Genomic DNA, 21,746 nt, shown 5'->3' on the forward strand with positions numbered 1-21,746 from the left:
GTTACAAGTATTCTTAGGCCTAGTTCTCATGAGAGCTTCATCTGCTTTCTACCATTCCTGCTGTGCCATACAGCTGGAAACCCAGTTTAAAGGGCTTCATGAAGGAGAAACCTACAGGTGGGCTAGCACTGGGTTAGTGTGAACTTGATGGACTACATATGTGCATAGTATTTTCAGGATTGTGGCACTTTAGGAGCGTAACTGGTGTGGCTCAAAGACAAACCTATGATTTTTCAAACTGTACATAAAACCTGCAATATTTAGACACAGGATGAGATGTTGAGAGTTGATATATAGCTGTAAACCCAAATGTATTTGTTTTTGCAGGTTTAAATCAGACACTTAACATTATGTGAGAACATTGCTGTGGTTTGTTTTCCCTTTTATTTGTTTTTAATCCATGTAAAACTCTAATGACTTGAAATCTTAAAGTTCAAAAATGCAACAACTGTTAACTAATTTTTCTTGTTGTTTAGCTGTTGTGCTTCAGTAGACGGTTTTGCTACTTGAGCATTATTTTCACTGGTGTTGTCTATGCAGAGGAGTATTGTTTAAAGGTTTTACTGTCATAGGCCTGATCCTATGTAGCCAGTGGACTCCACACAGGAGTAGCAGTACACCTGGGCATACTTCTTTGCAGGACTGGGGCCACCGTTTGCAGGTGTGATTTTGGTACTGCATCACAGTTGTGGGTCAGGAATGAGCTGCTTCTAATCAAATTAGTATAAACCTGTCATCTTTTTCTTTCCATATAATTATCAAGTGAAAGAGATTGAATGTGTTTGCTAAGAGCCTGATCTAGCATTCATATTGATGGCAATGGTAGCCTGTGCATTGCCTTCAATAAACACTGGATTGAACCCTAAGCCCCCTGGGGCAGCGTTCTGAGATGTCAATGTATTGTCAGATTTGTTATATTTGGAAGCCTTTTCTTCAGTGGGCCATAATCTAATTTTATATATACACACACAGATATGGTATCTGTCTGTGAAATTCAGTTCTATATACATACTACATGAAAACGAAACAAAATCTATACCTTTGTACCCACAAACCTTTCAACCAACTTAAAAAAATACAGTAATGCCAAATCACAGATGAGGCTGTATATAAAAATAGTCAATTAATCATAAAAATAACTACTTTTAAAAATCTTTGGTGGCAAACATAGAGTCTATTACAAATGTGCACCCAAATCCAGTTTATGAACTCCCATCAAATACACATAAGGATTTTCAGGATAATCTCTGTAAATGGAGAACTAGTACAATGTACACTTAAAACCATTTGCATGAAGCGTACCCTGCATAAAATTATCATTAAACTGGGGCTGCAGCTATAAATGTGGATATTTATTTTAAGCAATAAGAAGTTTACTTTAAAATATTGTAAGCAGTGAAACATGACATCTTGCTCTAACTTCTCATATGCTCCCTTAATGTTGTCTGCAAAGTAACAAATGTTTTGTAATAATATTTCTATTATAAAGGTTGTTCAGAGCTTCAAGGTCAAGGAATGTATTTGCTTTAGGATGTCTTCTTCAAAGGAGCTGCTGTCTGTCACTGGAATAAGCTAAAAAATGATGCTGAGATAGCATCCTCACTAAGCCCATGCCACCACCTAAAACTTGTACCACTTTAACTATGCTGTTATTGTCTAGGGGTGCAACCTTCCTAACGCGGATGCAATTATATCAGTATAAATTTTCTTATTCCTATATGAGAAGGGAAATAAGCTATATTGGTATAAGTAGCCAAACTATCAAATTTATGATCCATTTTGGTCAATTTCACGGTCATGGGATTTTAAAATTAGTCAATTTCACGGTTTCAGATGTTGACATCTGAAATTTCATGGTGTTGTAACTCTAGGGGTCCTGACTCAAAAGGGGTTGTGGGGAATCACAAAGCTGTTGTAGGGGGATTGTGAGATTGCCACCCTCACTTCTGGTCTGCCTTCAGAGCGGCAGCAGCTGGGGAGCTCCTTCCTGTAGCTGGGGGAGGTTCCTGGAGGTGGGTCTGATTTGTTCCTGGCTGGGCTAGGGAGGGAGAGGCTGACTTCTTCCCCTGCATTCCTCTCTCAGTACTTCTTCCTTTGCATTCCTCCGAGTACCTCCCTCAGCTCCAGGAAGCTCACCGGTGCACTGCCTAACTGAAATAGTAATACTGTGTGTAGACCAGGCTTAAATTAATTTCAATTGCCTCTCTCTGAGCACTGACAAAATAAAGTACGGAAGCTTTTTTGCTCTCTAAAGTTTTAGTCCTGTGGGGTGCTAAACATCCACAATGTTCTTTAACGTTAATGGCCATTAAGGTGCTCAGACTTAACTCCACAATCTTTTGGTTCTCTCTTGGCCCAAACTGCCTTTGAAATCAGTTGGAGATTGTTCGAGTAGTGTTGCCAATCTGAAGCTCTTTAAGGGAGATTGGTCAAGTCTTTAATTGCTTTAAGGGTTCAATTAAAATATAGCAGGTGTACCATCAGTAGGAAGTAGCTTGCCGTTAATGCATTAAAAATAATGTAGCTTTTCATGCATAGAAATGAGAGAGATGTTTTGGCACTGAAAACAAATTCAGTTTTTTAAACATTTTTCCGGAAGCTGAACGTAACTTATGTATGATTACAAGTGTAAGCATTTTGCTACTTCTCTCCACAGGTTCAAATGAACAACTTTGTTGTTCCCTAACTACGGGCTCAATTGTGCATGATAGGCAGAGCAAAGTAAAGGCTGATGTGGAGGCAAACTGCCCCAGTGGGAGCTACGTATGGCACAGTGCCTCTGAGTGCTGCAGCATACATGGGAAGCACCCCATTAGTATGCCCTTCCAGAAGGGCAGCACAAATTCCCCTGCATGCTCAGAGAATATTTAATTAAAAGGGGGAAACCACTATTTGCAGTGAATTTAATTAAATTTTGGTGGGGAGGGTTCAACATCAGAAGTAAGAAATCTATAGGAAACAGACAGATTTCCTACTAAATTTTAGACTTTAGACTAGACTGGCAGTGTTTCTCATAAAAAATGCAGACTTTATTTTTTACTCCAAATAAACGTCCCTTACGTTTTTAAGCATTTATTTATTTTTAACCTTGTGAACACATCTGCCTCTTTAAACTGCTTTTTCCGTGTGACAGCTCATCATTTAATTTTAGTCTGGCAGTTAGATTTTCTCCTTATACTCTCTCAGATGGAGGAAACTTCAGAATTTTGTGCAGATTTTATCTAGGAGTCCCCCTTTCCCACTCCAGGCTATTTTAGGAACACAAAACCCTTTTTTCTTTTCTTTTCTTTTCTTTTCTTTTCTTTTCTTTTCTTTTCTTTTCTTTTCCATTACTTCAAGGTTTCCAAGCATCTCTGCCTCTTTTTCATGGTTTATGCACACATCTGTCCTCTGTCCCACTCTCCACTGGGACAAAATCATAGTTGCAAGGCTCCGATTGACTTCAACAGGCTTTGGATCAGGACTTAAACTTGGTTGTAGTTGTTTGCAGAATCTGGCCTGAGGATATTTTTAATCCAAGGACCTGATCCTGAAAGCCCTGTACATGTAGAATCACCTCTTGATTCCGCTGGGAGTTCTGCCTATGGAGGACCAGAACTATATTTTTTTCTCATCATGCACTGTGCACACACCAGAATGTATTATTTAGATATGCAGGTAGACACATATTATATATAGGGGTCTGTGTGTTGCCCTGGCCACCCCTCCAGGTACCTTCCCCGAAGCTCCAGACCGGCGTGCACTGGGGGGCAGGGCAGTCTCCCTCCCTGCCTGCACTGCCCCCACACCACTCCAGGAAGCGGCTGGGACCTGGGGAAGGGCGGGGCACAGGGGTCTGTGTGTTGTCCTGGCCGCTCCTCCAGGTACCTCCCCCAAAGCTCCGGCCCGGCATGCACCGGGGGCAGGGCAGGCTCCCTCCCTGCCTGCCCTGTCCCCGCGCCGCTTCAGGAAGTGGCCGGGACCTGGGGGAGGGGAAGGTACCTGGAGGAGCGGCCAGGGCAACACACAGACCCCTGTGCCCCTCCCCCAGGTCCCGGCCACTTCCCGGAGCAGCGCGGGGACAGGACAAGCAGGGAGGGAGCCTGCCCTGCTCCCGGTGCATGCCGGGCTGGAGCCGCTCTAGGTAAATGCTGCGGGGGATGCGGGGAGCTGGCAGGCCAGAGAAAATAACCCCGCGGGCCGCATGCGGCCCACGGGCTGCGTGTTTGAGACCCCTGTTCTACACCTATACAATCCCACTGAAGTCAGTGTTATGCCCACATGGAACTAATTGTAGGATTGGGACATATGTATACATTTAAACAAATAAAACATAGTAGGCTCAATGGAGGCAGTGAAATATTACTGTAGAGAGAACACTTTGTAATGAAATCATGATATTTTTAAGACAGTTTAATTTAGACCTGAGCTGGTTTAGCAGAAGTAAACCTTTGAAATGGGGCATTACATTTTTTTAGCTAAGCACTTCAAAAGCTGTCAAAGTAGCTGTTGCCTCCTGTCTTAGAAGCTGTCAGAAATCTATAAATAAACAGATAATACAGAAGTAGAAAAATTCTTATGCTAACTGTTATTGTTATTAACACCCTTGTTTCTTTCTTTTTCTGTTTCTTTCAGCATATCCTATTCAGTACATGTCTCGGAGGATTATCCAGGTACAGTGCAACATTCTTGTGCTTGAAGCAAATATCATTGTTAGAGCAATATTCAGAGGTTCAGATGAAGATATTTGAAACTGCATTAATGTGTTCTAGGAGCTTCTTTTAGCTAATCATTTCCTGTTAGTTAGATTGTTTTCACAGTCATTCCTCCTTTTCAGCCTTGATTTGTCAGCCAGGTCAGGGTGAGAAAACCTGATTCACGAGTTTAGCGAGAAGGGGGTTGTGACGCTTACCATGTCTAAAGCCGTCAATGATGATAATCTAAAAACAACCTAACTCCTGTTTGGTATGAAGTATATGGCTTGATCCAGTAAAGAGCTGAACATTCTGGCTCCTGATTCAACAAAGCACTTAAACATGTTTGTGAAGTCAATGGGACTACTCGTATTCTTAATCTTAAGCGTGTGCTTAGGTGCTTTGTTGCATCAGTGCTGCATCTTTTAGGATCAAGACATAATATGTCTTAAAGGTCAAAAGTGCTATAAGTGACAAGAATCTGTATGCTCTTTTTGTAATATTTTTCATTTTAATGTGTATTCCACCTTTTAGAAAACTCCTAAACAAATGACTAAGGCCCTAATCTTGCTAATTTATAGGTAAGAGTGGATCCATGTGCCCATGCAGAGCAAGAATAGACTGTGATCACCAAACAGACTGCTAGTATGTTTAATAACCCAGAACAGATTGTTGCCCTAGATGTTTGGGTGTTAATTAGACTGAAGGAGAATCCTCAGCAGGTAAATTTGTAGATATTATAGGAACAGCTCAGGGAATTATGGGTACATCAGTTTCATACATTTCTATTACCTATGTCACATCACCACTATGGCGCTAGTAACAATGTTGAAATCATCACCTAAAACTGAATGAATTGCTTCACAAATCTCTGAGTGATTGGAAACAGCTGAACATTAAGCTTAAGTCCCTGAACCAATATGATGCGGCAACTGTCAGTAGTGGCAGCTATTGAAAAGTTTCATAGTTGTAAGTGAAACTAAAACTATTTTAAACAGTAAGGGTGTCTCCACATTGTTTATACATTGCTAAAGTCATGAAAGTATCACTGATATTTTTAGATGTAGTATTAATGGCACTGAGCATGATCTTTGAAACCATTTCCTCATCATGGTAACATAATATTAGGATAATTATGCTCCAAAAGAGCTGTATATACTGTCAATGAGTATACTAAAGTTCCATTAATATGAATTGATACAGTGTATCTGCATGACTCCTGTAGGAGACATTGAGTATTTTGCCAGTAAATAAATGTCCATAATGATACACATTGGCTGACGTAGAAATGTTATTGCCTATTGTTCCATTGATCTTTGTATGTTGTGTTAACTAACACATGCTGTGATGATGCCAAATGAGCACCATGTATTTATGGTTGAAAGACACAGTCCTGCGAGAAGTGGATCACTGGACCAATGCATTGCCTTCAGTGGGACTCTGCGTGGCACAGGAGGTCCATCCTGCTTAGATCTCATTGCAAGATCAGGGCCAAAGGAAGTTAACCTTCCTTTCTCCTACCCTTTACATGTTTTGCATATTTAGGCACTTCAGTGCACAAAGGAGACCCACAGATAGGAAGTAGTTCCTTTATGTCACTTATGGAAGCATACCAGTGGGGCAGCCTGGGAGACTGCTTGGATGGTGTCATTGGACTGTGGATCAGGCCCTTATTATGTGCCCATTATCCTAAGAACTGTTTCTCTTTTATAGATAACACATATGTTTCCAGTTCAGATAATGATGAAGATGTGTTAGTTACAACAGAGTCAATCCCAGTAATTTTCCATAGAATCGCAACAGGTAATATTAAGAGTCACAAATGATTTTTCAAGTTAAAGTTTTGTGGGGGACTGCAGGATACTGCCCATACATAAAAAATGATATGCCAATACGGATTGCTGTGCATCTTGTAGTTTTCGCACAAGCTCATTGTTGGGTATGGTCATACCTTTTGGAATAGCAGCAACTAAAATATTTCTTTTGGGGAGTGTATAGGCAATGTATGTTTTTTACTCATTCCATGGCTTGCAATCATGCTAAAGCAATCCTATTTGAATGCAATGGGACACATTTGCTGATCATTAAGGCTGCCCAACACTTCCCTTTGTAAGACCTCATTTTCATTTGCTTATCACTTTGCTAAATTTTAACCATTTGGGATGAACATTTCTATGTCAGGTATCTACCTCAGGCTGAATTTTTTTAAATGTTCAGCATAAATGGTTTAGCCATTTTCGAGAACAAAGCTAGGGAAGAACACATTGTTTTGACCATGTTAAAAAATTCCAGCACCCTTATCTTTGAAAACCTCTAGCAACCTCATGCTTTGGAGCAGAGACTTGAAATTTGCCCAGGTAGTGTCAGGGATGTACGTTTTGCCAACCAACCCCATGAAAATCTGCCCACATTTGGCTAAGTTATAAGCTTTTAAAAATCGCAGTTCATATATGCTCAGCTGCTAAATTCCTTAAATATCCTGTCCACATTAAGCATGTTGCAGCACAGGACTGACTCCCTACAGTTGCAGCTCTGAGGTGCTGCAAGCTGTGCTGGGTTTGGGTTTGGACATGTGAAATGAGAGTAGGAAAATTCTCTCTTCTGTGCTCTCAGTGACTCCACTGCAGGACCCAGGCAGTGTGGAGGAGGAAGCTGTCAAATTGGACCGCAGAGGGGACAAGAACTGGAGTGGCAGGAGTAGATTGGGATCCTGGGGGTAGTGGGAGATTGTAACTGGAAGCTGCCAGGAGGAGAGAAGAAAACTGGGAGTGGGAGCTGGGTTGGGATGAGAGGCAGGGGTAGAGGCTGAGACTCAGAGCTGGGGGACAAGTTGGGATTGGCTGGGAAAGGGAACTGCGACTAGCTGGACAAGGAGACTGGGACTGGAAGCCAGGGAAGGAAACAGGGAATGGGGATAGGGGACTGGGAGCAAGTGGGTAGAAAGGAGACTGCACAGGCAACCTTAATTCTGTCATTTCCTAACTTTTGAGTGCTTGATTTTGCAACCTTAATAATGTTATTTTAACATAGTCTTTTGTGTTTAACGTAGAATTATCCTGAAAAATATACTCTTGGTGCAGGAATGGAAAACTGTTACAAAGTTGCTAGAAAGCAAACATTTTAGGCCTGAAATCTGATCTCACTTAAACTGATGTAAATCAGTGGAGTTACAGAGAAGCAAAACAGCTATGAGATCGTAATCAGACCTTTAAGATAAATATTTTTCTTTAAAGATATTCATGTTATAATATTTTAAATCAAGCGTGAAATTTTATATTAAACGTCAAAACAAAACCTTTGTCTTCATAAAGAAAATGAAATGACTTTATTTTGCCAGTTTCTTTTATTCTAATGTAAAATCCGATTAAAATCAATATCTCAATTGTCATCTTGTAACATTCCAGCATAGAAGAAATTTAAAATGGCACCCAATTACAGTGACATGTAGAGTACAGACATGGCACACCCAGCTAGCACAGCTATAAATAGCAGTGTAGACAGTGAGGCATGGCTTGGGCAAGTACAATAGAGTGACACACCTGAACCTCCAGGGTATATACTCTACATGGCTCTCTAAACTCCCAAGCAGTGCCTCCCAGGGCATCTACCTGGCTATTATAATGTTCTGCTGCCTGCCCTCTGCTGGAGCCTTTCCCTGTTGTCTACACGTTGGCCAGAGCCTTTCACTGTGGCATACAACCACACACCGCAGTGCCAAGTGTGGACACAGCCTGCCGTTCACTGCAGTGAGTAGCTACATATGCAGGTACACACCTCCATAAGTGTGGACATAGCTTAAGTCTAGTTTACAAGTAAATAAAAGTGATGGGGAAATATCTATTTATGCAGCATTTTGTATTGTAGAATCATGGATTCCTGAGGCATCTTGGCTTCTTGTTTTTATATTGCTAGATTGTAAGCTCTTTGGAGCAGGGACAGTCTTTTTGTTCTGTGTTTGTACAACACCTAGTACAGTGGAGTCCTTGTCCATAACTGAGGCATCTGGGTGTTACAGTAATGCAAATACTACTACTACTACTATTATTATTTCAGTTCTGTTTTTTAATTACATAAATAAAATGATTTTTAGATTTGTCATGGCTATTAACTATTTTCCTTTTTAATTATTTTTTTTAGAATTAAGAAAAACCAGTGATGTTAACTGTTGCTTATCTATAAAATCAAAATTACAGAGGGAAAATGGAGAGGTATGGTATTGCTTTATTAATGTAGTCCTTATACATATTTTCATTGGAAGGTAGAGTAACAAACTACAAAACGACAGGTTTCAGAGTAGCAGCCGTGTTAGTCTGTATTCGCAAAAAGAAAAGGAGTACTTGTGGCACCTTAGAGACAAACCAATTTATTTGAGCATAAGCTTTCGTGAGCTACAGCTCACTTCGCATCCGATGAAGTGAAATGTAGCTCACGAAAGCTTATGCTCAGATAACTTTGTTAGTCTCTAAGGTGCCACAAGTACTCCTTTTCTTTTTGAAACTACAAAACATAACAATATTTCTTTTGCATTTAATTTGTTAAAATAAACACAAGGATAAAATTCTGGCCCCACCAAAGTCAATGAGACTTTTGCCGTTGACATCAAAGAGGTCAGGATTTTACTCCAGATGTACACAAACAATCTATAGTTTTGCAAGGAGGTTGTTAAAAGATATGCAAAGTGTTATCAATCTAGGATGACTGAACCTTTCCCATAAAATAGACGCTTTCTGCCTTGGAAGTACAACTGTGTCAGAGAAGCTGGTCACACAGCAATTGTCTCCTAACTTGGTCTTATGCACAGGACCAGATATTTCAAACATTCACTTCCTAGCTTAGTGCTTACTAATGTGAGCATGACAGTCCCATTGAAGTCAATGGACCTGTTCATGACAGAGTTAACAATAGGTGTTTTTTGGAGTATCAGGCCCCATGATTTCAGTGTGTAATTTATACTTCGTTTCATAACTAGGTCTGATCAGGGACATAACCTAGTTAAGAAACAGCATTAAGATGAAATCTTTGGTGAAAACTGACACACAAGCAGTCTGGCAAACCCTTATTACCAATCATACTGCTTATTACCACATTACTGCCACTGTAATCAAAGGGCTTAAGCACTTTATGGCCCTGATTCAGGAAAGTGCTAAAGCACATGATTAGTGTTAAATGCTTTCTTAAATAAGGATAAGTTCCTGAACTGTAGTCTACTTTTGGTTGTAATGGTTTGCTGGTTTCATCACGTTTTATACTGAGATAGAGGACAGCCCTGTTGCAGCGAGGTTTCCTGATGTGGTTGTGTTTGCAGCATATAGGGCCTTATTTTATATAAGAAGTTGCAGTGGAAATTTTTGACTTGCACTATCACAGAATTTTATTCAATGATCTTTAAAGCTTAGAGAACCAAAACAGTCACAAATTGCAAAGTATTGTGGAGTACATTCCTGGTGAAGAAATATTTTTATTTTTAAAAATGTTAGTTGAAGTTAGATTTATTTTCACGATGAAAAGCTTGAGATAGGTTTAATTTTCATGGCAAAGAAATTGAACTTTTTATAAATTTTAAATTGAATTAGGATCCAAGTAAGGCATTTATTTAAGAAACCCTGTTAATGAAAATCTTTAACACCAACCATGTCTGTGAGCCAGACAATCATAATCTTTACTTCATTGTGTGATTATATCATATATGATGGGTTTATTACTCTTCTAGTATGAGGAGTTCCATTTTTCTTTGTTTGTATAGTTGGTGTATTTATTTTGTTTATATTTGCAGCATGCTTCCCATGGAGCTAAGGTTATTATTAGGCAGAGGAAACTGAATACATCCTTTTGTTTTTCTTCAGTAAAATACCAGCAAAAAATTCTTAAAATTGCTATGAAATTGGCTTAAAATACGATTTTCACTCAGTATACACATGCACAGCATATAGTATGAATTTACAGGCAGAGGTAAGGAGATAAGATTAGAATATGAGGCCATGGAATTGGTGGCAAAAGTATATCTGACTTTTCTGAATATATAAGATTAAAGGAAAAATTCTGTTCAATTCACACAGTTGATTTCTGGGTCATTATGGAAGTTTTGTGCCTCCTGTGAATGCAAAATGTGCAATAGATAAAGTGTGGGTCAAATAGGAGAATTTAGTCTTTATGATTTTATCAAGTATTCAATTTATGTGAGCTCCTGTTAACAGACGGGCTGTGAATGACAAATGGATTGTGGGAAATCAAGCAATAATGTCCTTAAGCAGTTGAATGACATTAAGCAAGAACTAAAGTGTGACTTTCTAACTTACATTGATAAAATGGTACCTTTTTCTATGAGTCGTCCCTATTGTGAGTGTAAATTAATAAGTTAATTCTTTTAAAGGTATTTGAAGATGAATGTTGTTATGTAAAATCTAAGTGTTATTTATGTTGTTGACAAATTAATATAGACTATTATAGTTGATTTGCCAGAATACAATAGGTTAATGTCCTCTAGGTAGAGACCTACAAAGTTCATGGTCCATTTGGGTCAATTTCATGGTGATGGGATTTTAAAAATTGTAAATGTCATGATTTCAGCTATTTAAATCTGAAATTTCACAGTGTTGTAATTGTACAGCTCCTAACCTAAGTTCCTTCTAAGCTGCGTGGCCACGCAGCTGCCTATTAAGCCCCGCACAGGGGCTCAGGACTGTGGCAGGGAGAGGCGCCCTTCCCCGCCTGCCAAAGCACGGACCTACCTTGGTGGGGAGAGGCACCCCTCCCCGCCGGCACAAGCACCAGCGCGGATTTGCAGTAGCAGGGAGAGCCGCCCCTCCCCAACGGCCCCAGCATGGACCAGCCTTGGCTGGGGGCGAGGAGCCCCTCCCTCGGCCCGGCCGAGCCCCGCCGAAGCTGGCGTGGCCAGGGAGAGGCGCCTCTCCCCTGGCCCCGAGCTGCTGTGGCGAGAGAGGGCTCGGGGGAGTCATCTCTCTCCCCACTGCAGCCCGGGGGCAGCCTGCACCCCAAACCCATCATCCCCAGCCCCATCCTAGAGCCCGCACCCCAACCCTCTGCCCCAGCCCCCTGAGCCCCCTCCCGCACCCTGAACCCCTCATCCGCAGCCCCACAACAGAGCCTGCACCCCCAGCCAAAGCCCTCATCCCCCCTCACCCAAACCTCTGCCCCAGCCCTGAGTCCCCTCCCACACTCAGAACCCTTTGGCCCCACCATATGAATTTTGTTATGTACACCAATATGAAGGTGATGTGTCATACATCACCTCCATATTGGTGCATATAACAAAATTCATTCACACATGGACTTAAAAAATTAGAGGGAACACTGGTCCTGACCCAAAAAGGAATTGTGGGGGGGGTTGCAAGGTTATTGTAGGGGGGGTTGCGGTACTGCTACCCTTACTTCTGCACTGCTGCTGGCGGCGGCGCTGCCTTCAGAGCTGGGCAGCTGGCGAGTGGCGGCTGCTGGCCAGGAGCCCAGTTCTGAAGGCAGAGACACAGCCAACACCAGCGCAGACGTAAGGAGGGCATGGTATGATATTGCCACCCTTACTTCTGCACTGCAGTCAGTACTACTTCAGTCAGTAGCCACCACTCTCCGGCTGCCCAGCTCTGAAGGCAGCAGCGCAGAAGTAAAGGGCAACATGGAATGGTGTTGCCACCCTTACTTCTGTGCTGCTGCTGGCATGGTGGGGCAATGCCTTCAGAGCTGGATGCCCGGGCAACAGCTGCTGCTCTCTGGCTGCCCAGCTCTGAAGGCAGCGTAGAAGTAAGGGTGGCAGTACTGCAACGCCCCTAAAATAACCTTGTGACACCCCCCCCGGAACTGCCTTTTGGGCCAGGACCCCCAATTTGAGAAACACTGGTCTCCCCTATTAAATCTGTATAGGATAGGGTAAAAGCACCCAAAAGACCAAATTTCACAGGGGGAAATGAGATTTCACGGTTTGTGATGCATTTTTCATGGCCATGAATTTGGTTGGGCCCTACCTATAGGGGGAGAGTTGAATTTTGCCATTCATTGTTTCAGTCAGGCCCACAATCCTCTTGCCTATACGTTACTAATGAAAACTCTAACTAAAGTGTGTGAAGTGTTTATTTTTAACATACATAATTACAAAAAGCAGAAAAGCAAATGTAATTCTCCTGTTTCATTTGCTAACATTTATTTATTTATTTAAATAAGGACTCGAGGCACAATAGTGCAGTTGAAGAAGATTCTGAAGGAGATAATGATTCTGAAGAATTTTATTATGGGGGACAGGTAAGGGAGAGCATTTTCCCAATAATTTTAAAGTTGCAAACAATGTCATTTTAAGGCTTCTGAGATTATTTATTTTGTGTTTTATATTGATCTTCAAATTTGTGCAGTTGTAAGGACAAGAAAACTAATTGTAACTTGGATGTTTTTTAAAATGGGATCTATTTTTTAGCTTCCAGGAAATAACTGTTCCCTCTATAAAGCATATATCCTATTGACATCAATGGAGCAAAATGGGGTTGTAAACTCTTATGTGTTGAGGTTGTCATCTGGTAAAAATAATAGCACTGCATTTTAACAGTAAAAGCGAAAGCTACAAAACTCTTGTGATCTATATTACACTAAATTTTATCCTTCCTGAGCTCTGTAGTCTAATTCACCTAGAGAGAAGCTGATTTAAAAAAAATTATATCTCTGTATATTTCCCTCTTGTTCCCTCAGCAGAATTATTTATTATCATATCCTAGTCCCTACTGGAAATTAAAATGTTCCCTTTGTACTTGTTTCTTTTGAGAGGTCAATGGAGTGTTTAACTAGGGCACTCTCTTTACTCTTGATGTTCAGAAATCATCAACTAAGGGACCAATAAATGCAAACAGTGTTCATTCATGGGGGTGGTTTTTGTTATATAGGCACTCGGCCACCAGGAATCAGATTGAGAACACCATTCCATAAGCTACCAATTAGCTGTTAAATAGTAACAGGTTTTGGTCAATATTTGCCTGGATGGTGTTTGAACTGGTAACATTACATTCTATTTATGTAGCACCCTGGCTCCATGGAAAGAGAGAGGGGAATAAAATACAGTAATCACCAAAAGCAAAAAAAAATCAACAGCTGTGATTGTCCTGAATGAGTACAAAATATTGGGTAAGCAAAAAGAGGAAGAGAGAAGACGAGAGATCATTAGAAGTGCATTAATGAGAGGAAAAGAAACAGGTTATGAGATGGAGTATAAATTGAGAGAGTGAGGCATGGTCTACACTACTGCAGTAAATAGATATAAGCTACGTTACTTCGGGTACGTGAATAACGTAACTAAAGTCGCCGTGGGTAGATTCATTGACTGTAGTGTCTACACTGTGCTGTGTCGACAGGAGACACTCTCCCTCCAACTTACCTTACACTTCTCGGGGAGGTGGAGTACAGAAATCAATGGGAGAGCACTCTCCCATCAATTTGGCATGTCTTCACCAGACTCACTAAATCAATGCCACCACATCGATTGCAGCAGCACCCATTTAGCTCCATAATTAAGACATGCCCACAGAAAGAGAAAGTGAGTTCTAAAGAGTTTTGTGTAGAAAAGAAAAGCATGAAGAATTAAGGCAATAGAAGAAGTGTGAGATGAATGAAGGGAGCAAATAGGAAGACAAGTAATAGACAAGCCCCATAAGGAAGTGTTATGTTAATTTAGATAGAATAAATGGACCAAAGGTGTTAACATAACCAGTCACTGACTGTCATTAAACAGTGTTAAACAAGGTCTGGCATTTGGCATAGAGAGACCTCAGCCTGCTTAGTACGATGGCAAAGACACCATTAAAAAGCCTTTTAACCTTTTATTAAAGATATAGAGAAGAAGAGAAAACAGTTAAAGCATTTTAAATGTAAAGTACTAAGTAAAACTTTCATTCTGATGACATTTCTTGTTCCCTTTCCCTTTATCTGGAAAGAGTTTTAAAAGGGAAAAAATAAAAACCTTGTTTGATTGTCTCTTAGATGGTATCAGAGAAGGTAATGCCTTCCTTTTGGATAAAAGAGAAGAAGTTAGTTGAGATGAGCTGGAGTGGCTGTTGCTGCTGCTCTTGTTAAAATCCTGTCCTGTTTCATCCAAAGTGGTGTTATGGATTCTGCTGGAGTTGGTAGAGGTGGCAATGTTATCTGTGTCCCTCTCTTTGGCCATCAGGATTAAGACAAAGAAGATCTTTGGTAGGGGTGATGGAGATGGTAGGGGTGGCAGCCAATGGTGACACTCATGCCAGTAGCCTCCATCTATTCTTCTGTATTCTTCTCCTTAAGGCTTTATCTTTAAGAACCCAAAAAAGACAGTGATTAGTGGAATAGCACATCCCCTCATTATTTTGTCTATTGAGTATGCCTAATATCTGATACACCAATTTTGGTTCAATAATTTCTGGTTCTACATCTTTTTTTCAACACAGTCATTGAATTATACAAACATGGCCCTTTTTTGTTTGGACTAATTTAATGTCTGCGTGATGCTTTCTTTCTAGATACTCAAACTGTTTAGAAAGTGATAAATGCCAATTTAACCACATGAGAAATACAACTGGAGAAGAAATTGCTAGTCAAAGATAATCTTGCCATTTTTAACTGGTGACAACTGAAACAATGAGAGACTTGATTGTGAGAAAAAGGGAAAGTAGAAAAGAGGAAAGGGTTTGGGAGTGGTGGTAAAGAAAAGACATAGGCTATGTCTACTCTACAGTCTATGTTGGCATAACTTATGTCTCTCAGGGGTATGAATAAGCCACCCCCGAACGATATAAGTTACACCAACATAAGCGCTTGTGTGCACAGAGCTTTTCCCACCAACATAGCTTCTTCTGTTCTGGAGGTGGTTTTATTATGCCTAAAGGAGAGCTCTCTCCTGCTGGCATGAAGCCTCTTCACTAGATCATCAGTACAGCTGCGCCACTGCAGCTCTGTACTACGTGTAGACATGCCCATAGTGTCTCAGTCCATAGCGGAAAGGTTTGCATCACCTGTATAAAATTTCCCCAAAAGATAAATTGGGTAAACAGTTTAACAGTAGCTAAATGACTTAGGCACCTAAGTCCTATTAATTTTCAGTGGGAATGAGGGCTTGTCTACATTAAGAATTCGATCATGCCAAGGTGGGGTGTGAATCTACCCTGTGTTAGCTTGCTGCAGACTAATTGTCTGTGTGAACACTGCTGATGCACAGTTTGTTAATGTGCTTTGATGCACTCCTCTTTGAAATGGGATTTAGGAGTTATCTTCCTAAATCATTTGAACTCTTTTTAAGAGTTCTTACCCATTGTTGTTATGTTGGGACAAAAAAAATCTGTATCATGTCTGAGATTAAATGTGGAGACAAGCCTTTCAGATATGGCAAACTTATCAGACCTTTTACTTTTGGGACCTTTAACTCTTATACTTGCTCTCTGTGAGAGTCTTTATGAGTTCTTCCTTTGAATCTCTACCCTCTGTACATTTGCAGAAGATAACAGCAGATCAGCTCTTGTTGGAACAATAACACCATTGCTTTTAGAGTAACAGCCATGTTAGTCTATATTCGCAAAAAGAAAAGGAGTACTTGTGGCACCTTAGAGACTAACCAATTTATTTGAGCATAAGCTTTCGTGAGCTACAGGGAGCTTCAGGGAGCTGTAGCTCACGAAAGCTTATGCTCAAATAAATTGGTTAGTCTCTAAGGTGCCACAAGTACTCCTTTTCTTTTTACCATTGCTTTTGGTTCTTATTCATGCTGCTCTTACGGTGTAAACTTGCAGTTGTAAAAAACCTCTGCCTTTAATCGAAGTTGCCACTCACTTCTGCACGTTCATAAATGTGGCTAGGGTTGTATCACAGGGATGGGCAATACCTTATATGATCCTAATATGGTGTTCCTCCTTGCCAATAGGGGAACACAGAATTGCTGCCCTTTCCAGCCCTTAGCCATCCATTGCCAGAAATTGTTTGGGGAAGCATTATATTGGGGAGCCAGGCAACCCACATATTGTTCTGGACAGATTTTTGTGATGCTTGATATAATAGGGAGAAAAAAGATGGCAAGTCAAGTATGTTGTGATTCACAGGATGATCACCCTTCTCTGTTCATAAGGCAGGACTCCATAATCATCAGTACATGCTATAAAAATTCCACAACCCACCTTTGCCTCAACTGTTTTTCTGCGTATCAAAGCCAGGGCCTACATCGGCAAGCAGGGAAATTGCCTGGGGCCCCACGCCACAGGGGACCCTGCGAAGTTAAGTTGCTCAGGCTTCAGCTTCAGCCCAAGGTAGCAGGGCTTGGGACCCTGAGCTTCAGACCCATGCGTTGGGACTTTGGCTTTCTACCCTTGGGCCTAGCAAGTCTAATGCTGGCCATCCTTGGTGGACCCTCTGAAACCTGCTTGTGGCCCCCTAGGGGGCCCTGGACCACTGGTTGAGAACTCTGGAGTATATATATGTGGTGTCGGAATTTTTATTTTTTAAAAAAGATAGTTTTTCCCTCATCTAACATGAAAAAATAAAGGATGAGCTTATGATTATGTCAGCAACTTGAGAGAGTGATGGGTCCTAGTTTTTTTACTTCTTGATGGGGGATGTGTAGGGATGGCAGTCCTGCCACCCTCACCTTACTCACCCTCTCCCTGACAACTGATTCTGTCTGATTCAGCAAAATGCCAGTACCCCAGCAACAGCATCCTTTTTCCCTTCCCTATATTAGACCTAGCTTCTGCAGCATAGAGGATAAGAACAAGATTCTTTCCAGAGCTATGCCTTCCAGCTTTGACCAGAATAAGTCAGTGATACACTAGCTCAGATCCCTCCCTTTTCTAAATGTTCTTAGTACGTCTGGTAACCTTGTGCTGCTGCTACATCGGTGGGTTTCAGATGGGCTTCAGATTCTTTGATTAATTCCAAATGTGGTCAAATTATCGTTGGCTAATTTTCACTTATAAAGGGGGATCAGATGAGTACTGTTTAATTCAGTTGAAATACACATCTCTAAATGTCAGACTTGATACAGACCACTGAATCTCAGATTTAGAATCCTACTACATATGATGTACAAATCAAGGGCCCAGTGCTGCCATCAGTTACGCCTGTGTAACAAACGTTGTCAGTGGGAAGTCTACATGGATATTTAAGGGCAGAATTGGACTCTAGTGCTTCATTCTTTGCCTTTCTCTGTGAGACAAAGCCAAATTCTGCTCTCATTTCATTTTGTACTAGTCCAAATCTGGGGAAATTGACTTCTGTAGAGTTACTCCAGATTTAAACTAGTGTAACAGGATACAATGTGACCACACCATCTATAGGCATTCACTATAACTGTAAAAATATTTATGGATTACAGTATTTTTTCCTAAAGGACAATACCTGGTACCTTTAAAATGATAGATTGTAGATCCTTATAGAGTATAGACAAATATAACTTATTTGGACCTCATACAGTCTAACCAAACTATCAGTTTTGTTCTATGATCTTAAACTTCCATTGGCTGTTTCTACCTTCCATATGCAATGGAGGTGTGCAACGATACATTTCCTACTATATTATTCGTACATTTTCAAGAGGAAAATGTCATGTTATGTCATGTTTCAGAGTAGCAGCCATGTTAGTCTGTATCCAAAAAAGAAAAGGAGTACATGTGGCACCTTAGAGACGAACAAATTTATTAGAGCATAAGCTTTCGTGACCTACAGCTCACTTCATCGGATGCATACAGTGGAAAATACAGTGGGGAGATTTTATATATACAGAGAACATGAAACAATGGGTGTTGCCATACAGACCGTAACAAGAGTGATCAGGAAAGGTGAGCTATTACCAGCAGGAGAGTTGCGGGGGGGGACCTTTTTTAGTGATAATCAAGGTGGGCCATTTCCAGCAGTTGACAAGAACGTCTGAGGGACAGCAGGGGAGGCGGGGGAGGAAATAAACATGGGGAAATAGTTTTACTTTGTGTAATGACACACCCACTCCCAATCTTTATTCAAGCTTAATTTAATTGTATCCAGTTTGCAAATTAATTCCAATTCAGTAGTCTCTCAATGGAGTCTGTTTCTGAAGTTTTTTTGTTGAAGAATTGCCACTTTTAGGTCTGTAATCGAGTGACCAAAGAGATTGAAGTGTTCTCCGACTGGTTTTTGAATGTTATAATTCTTGACGTCTGATTTGTGTCCATTTATTCTTTTATGTGGAGACTGTCAAGTTTGGCCAGTGTACATGGCAGAGGGGCATTGCTGGCACATGGCATATGACATTGCTGGCATATATCACATTGGTAGATTTGCAGGTGAATGAGCCTCTGCTAGTGTGGCTGATGTGATTAGGCCCTATGATGGTGTCCCCTGAATATATATGTGGACACAGTTGGCAACGGGCTTTTTGCAAGGATAGGTTCCTGGGTTATTGTTTTTGTTGTGTGGTTGCTGGTGAGTATTTGCTTCAGGTTCGGGGGGGGGGGGGGGCTGTCTGTAAGCAAACTATTTTCCCTTGTTTATTTCCCATCCTACTGTTCTTGTAAAGTGCTGGAAATGGCCCACCTTGATTATCACTACAAAAGGTTCCCCCACCCCCAGCTCTCCTGCTGGTAATAGCTCACCTTTTCTGATCACTCTTGTTACAGTGTGTATGGTAACACCCATTGTTTCATGTTCTCTGTGTATATAAAATCTCCCCACCATATTTTCCACTGTATGTATCCGATGAAGTGAGCTGTAGCTCACGAAAGCTTATGCTCTAATAAATTTGTTCATCTCTAAAGTGCCACAAGTACTCCTTTTCTTTTTATCTTGGGTCATGTCACTTTTCTCTATATGGTTTATGGTGTTGTAGGCTATCAGTAATAATAACAAAGCGACGAGTTCTAAGTCACTTAAGTGCTTTTGAAAATTATATACTATATCCCTAATTAATTATTTTCGAGGTGATTGATTTCCTTGTCTCATGTGACTTTTTATCAGTTTATATTTTCGTTTTTAAAATGAAGTGGTTTTAGATTGGAGAAATATTAGCAAGTAGAGTTATAGAAATCTAGGAAGAAAGGAGGACTTCAGTGAGACCAAGATTTCATACTGTATTTTTGAGTAGTTTCTATAGATCCCCATAAATTTCATTCCTATTAAATTCAATAGATAGGAATAGATAGAAAATAGGATTTTTCGATAAGATATATTTATTATTATTATTACTACAACTACTTCTGCTACTGGTATTACTGTAGTGCTTAGGAACCTGAGTCAGGGACCAAGACCTCCTTGTGCTAAACACTCTACAAAAACAGCAAAAAAGACAGTCTGTGTCCCAAAGAGTTTACAATCTAAGCATAAAACAAGAGCAAACAGATAGTTACAGACAGAAGGGGGAGTACAAGGAAACAATGAGACAACACGGGTCAGTATGATAGAGAGTGGTCTCAGCATGCGAGTGGCCTAGCCTTTTCAAGTTTTTTGTAGGCATCATGCCAAAGGAGAGTTTGAAGGAGGACAATGAAGTGGCTCTGCCTGTATTTGAACTTGGAATGAATTTTGCCAATTTTACACAATTTTTGCAAATAAGTTCCTCCTTTCCTGTTGCATAGCCAGTTTGTTTTTCACCAGAAAAAAATGAAATTGGTCAAGTGCTAAGATGCCAAATAAACTCACCAACAGACTGACTTTTATCTTCATAGAAAAGGAAATATTGAAAGTGAAGCTTTCACTTTTTTCACAAAAATCCCATTGTCAATTTTTTCCTTTCTTTTTTTCATATGGCCTTAGCAGCAGCTTGTGTTTTGGTATAGTACCATGGTAAACATACCATCAATGGAACATGGAGGCGAACAATAGAAGAGAAAAGACCAGATGAAATTCACGAAACGACTTGAGTAACACTACCACATTGCACTTAGAATACTATGAAAATGTTGCTTCTAGTAAAAAAATAAAATAAAAACACCCCCCATATTACATTTTTCTGCAGGTTAACTACGATGGAGAACTTCACAAGCACCCACAGCTGGAAGCTGATTTGACAGCAGTGAGAGAGATCTATGGGCCTAACGCAGTATCTCTCAGGTACATCATTTTATTGGGTAAAATTCTTGTCAGTTCTGTGGCTGGAAAACGGACATGAAATTGGTAATCAGCAGCATGAGTTTAGGGAATGGAAGCTAGTTGGCTATATTCTGGCATGCTTGACATGTTGCAGATAGGCTTTTATGCAGGATCTCCATCACAAACTATAGAAAGGGCCATAACTAAGGCGACGATTCAGTCACAGGTATTTTTAGTAAAAGTCATGGACAGGTGCCCGGCAATAAACAAAAATTCATGGCCCATAACCTATCGATGACTTATACTATAAATACCCCTGACTAAATCTTGGGGGGGCACCCTAGGAGGATGCTTAGGGGGGTGCCCTGGGAGCCCGCTGCTGAGGGGGGCCCGCGGCACCAGCTGCCGGGGGACGCTAAACAGTGGCTGCTCCAGCCACCCTGGGACCCCTGCCAGAGGCCTCCCCCGGGACCACTGCTCAGGCAGTCCCCAGGGCCAGCCGCATTGGTTGCTGCTCGGGCAGTTCCCGGGGCCAACAGCCCGGGACCACCTGAGCAGTGGCCAGGGCAGCTGGCTCCAGGGCCGCTCCAGCAGCAGGAGCCAGCTGCTTGGGCAGCCCTGGGGTCAACCACATTGATAGCTGCAGAAGTCTTGGAGGTTGCGGAAAGTCACGGAATCTGTCACTTCTGCGACCTCCGTGACAAAAACAAAGCCCTAGTCATAACCTACAGATTTCTAGGGGGATAATTTATATCAACTAAAGGAAAGTGAATGAACATTATGATGTAGCAGTGATGATTCTGAGCTCTGCTTTGTAGTGTTGTTGAACTTACTCATACAGCTGCCTATGCTCAGAACAATTTCTTAAGGCACCATCTTGTAAACGTTAAAGTCAATGAGAGTGTTGCTTTTAACTTTAATGGGGACAGGATTGGGCTGTTATATTTTGATTAAAATTACTGTTAAGCATAATATAACTCAACATATTTGTTAAATTATCTTTGCTCTGTCATGCAGTCCATAATGTTTTCATGAGGTATTATTTTAATAATAATGATAAATACATTA

General features: G+C 40.9%; 1 protein-coding gene across 1 annotated transcript in view; it reads left to right on the plus strand.

The window, feature by feature from the left end:
- Positions 1 to 21,746, plus strand: part of PARP8 (poly(ADP-ribose) polymerase family member 8) — a 162,556-nt gene that overhangs the window by 72,692 nt on the left and 68,118 nt on the right. Inside the window, exons 3-7 of the mRNA XM_077816268.1 lie at positions 4,615 to 4,652; positions 6,387 to 6,476; positions 8,811 to 8,881; positions 12,846 to 12,923; positions 20,605 to 20,699. Coding sequence (XP_077672394.1) covers positions 4,615 to 4,652; positions 6,387 to 6,476; positions 8,811 to 8,881; positions 12,846 to 12,923; positions 20,605 to 20,699 — 372 coding nt within the window. The remainder of the gene's footprint in view (positions 1 to 4,614; positions 4,653 to 6,386; positions 6,477 to 8,810; positions 8,882 to 12,845; positions 12,924 to 20,604; positions 20,700 to 21,746) is intronic.

The sequence above is a fragment of the Eretmochelys imbricata genome, chromosome 5, assembly GCF_965152235.1.
Source record: "Eretmochelys imbricata isolate rEreImb1 chromosome 5, rEreImb1.hap1, whole genome shotgun sequence".
In the NCBI taxonomy this organism is placed as follows: Eukaryota; Metazoa; Chordata; order Testudines; family Cheloniidae; genus Eretmochelys; species Eretmochelys imbricata.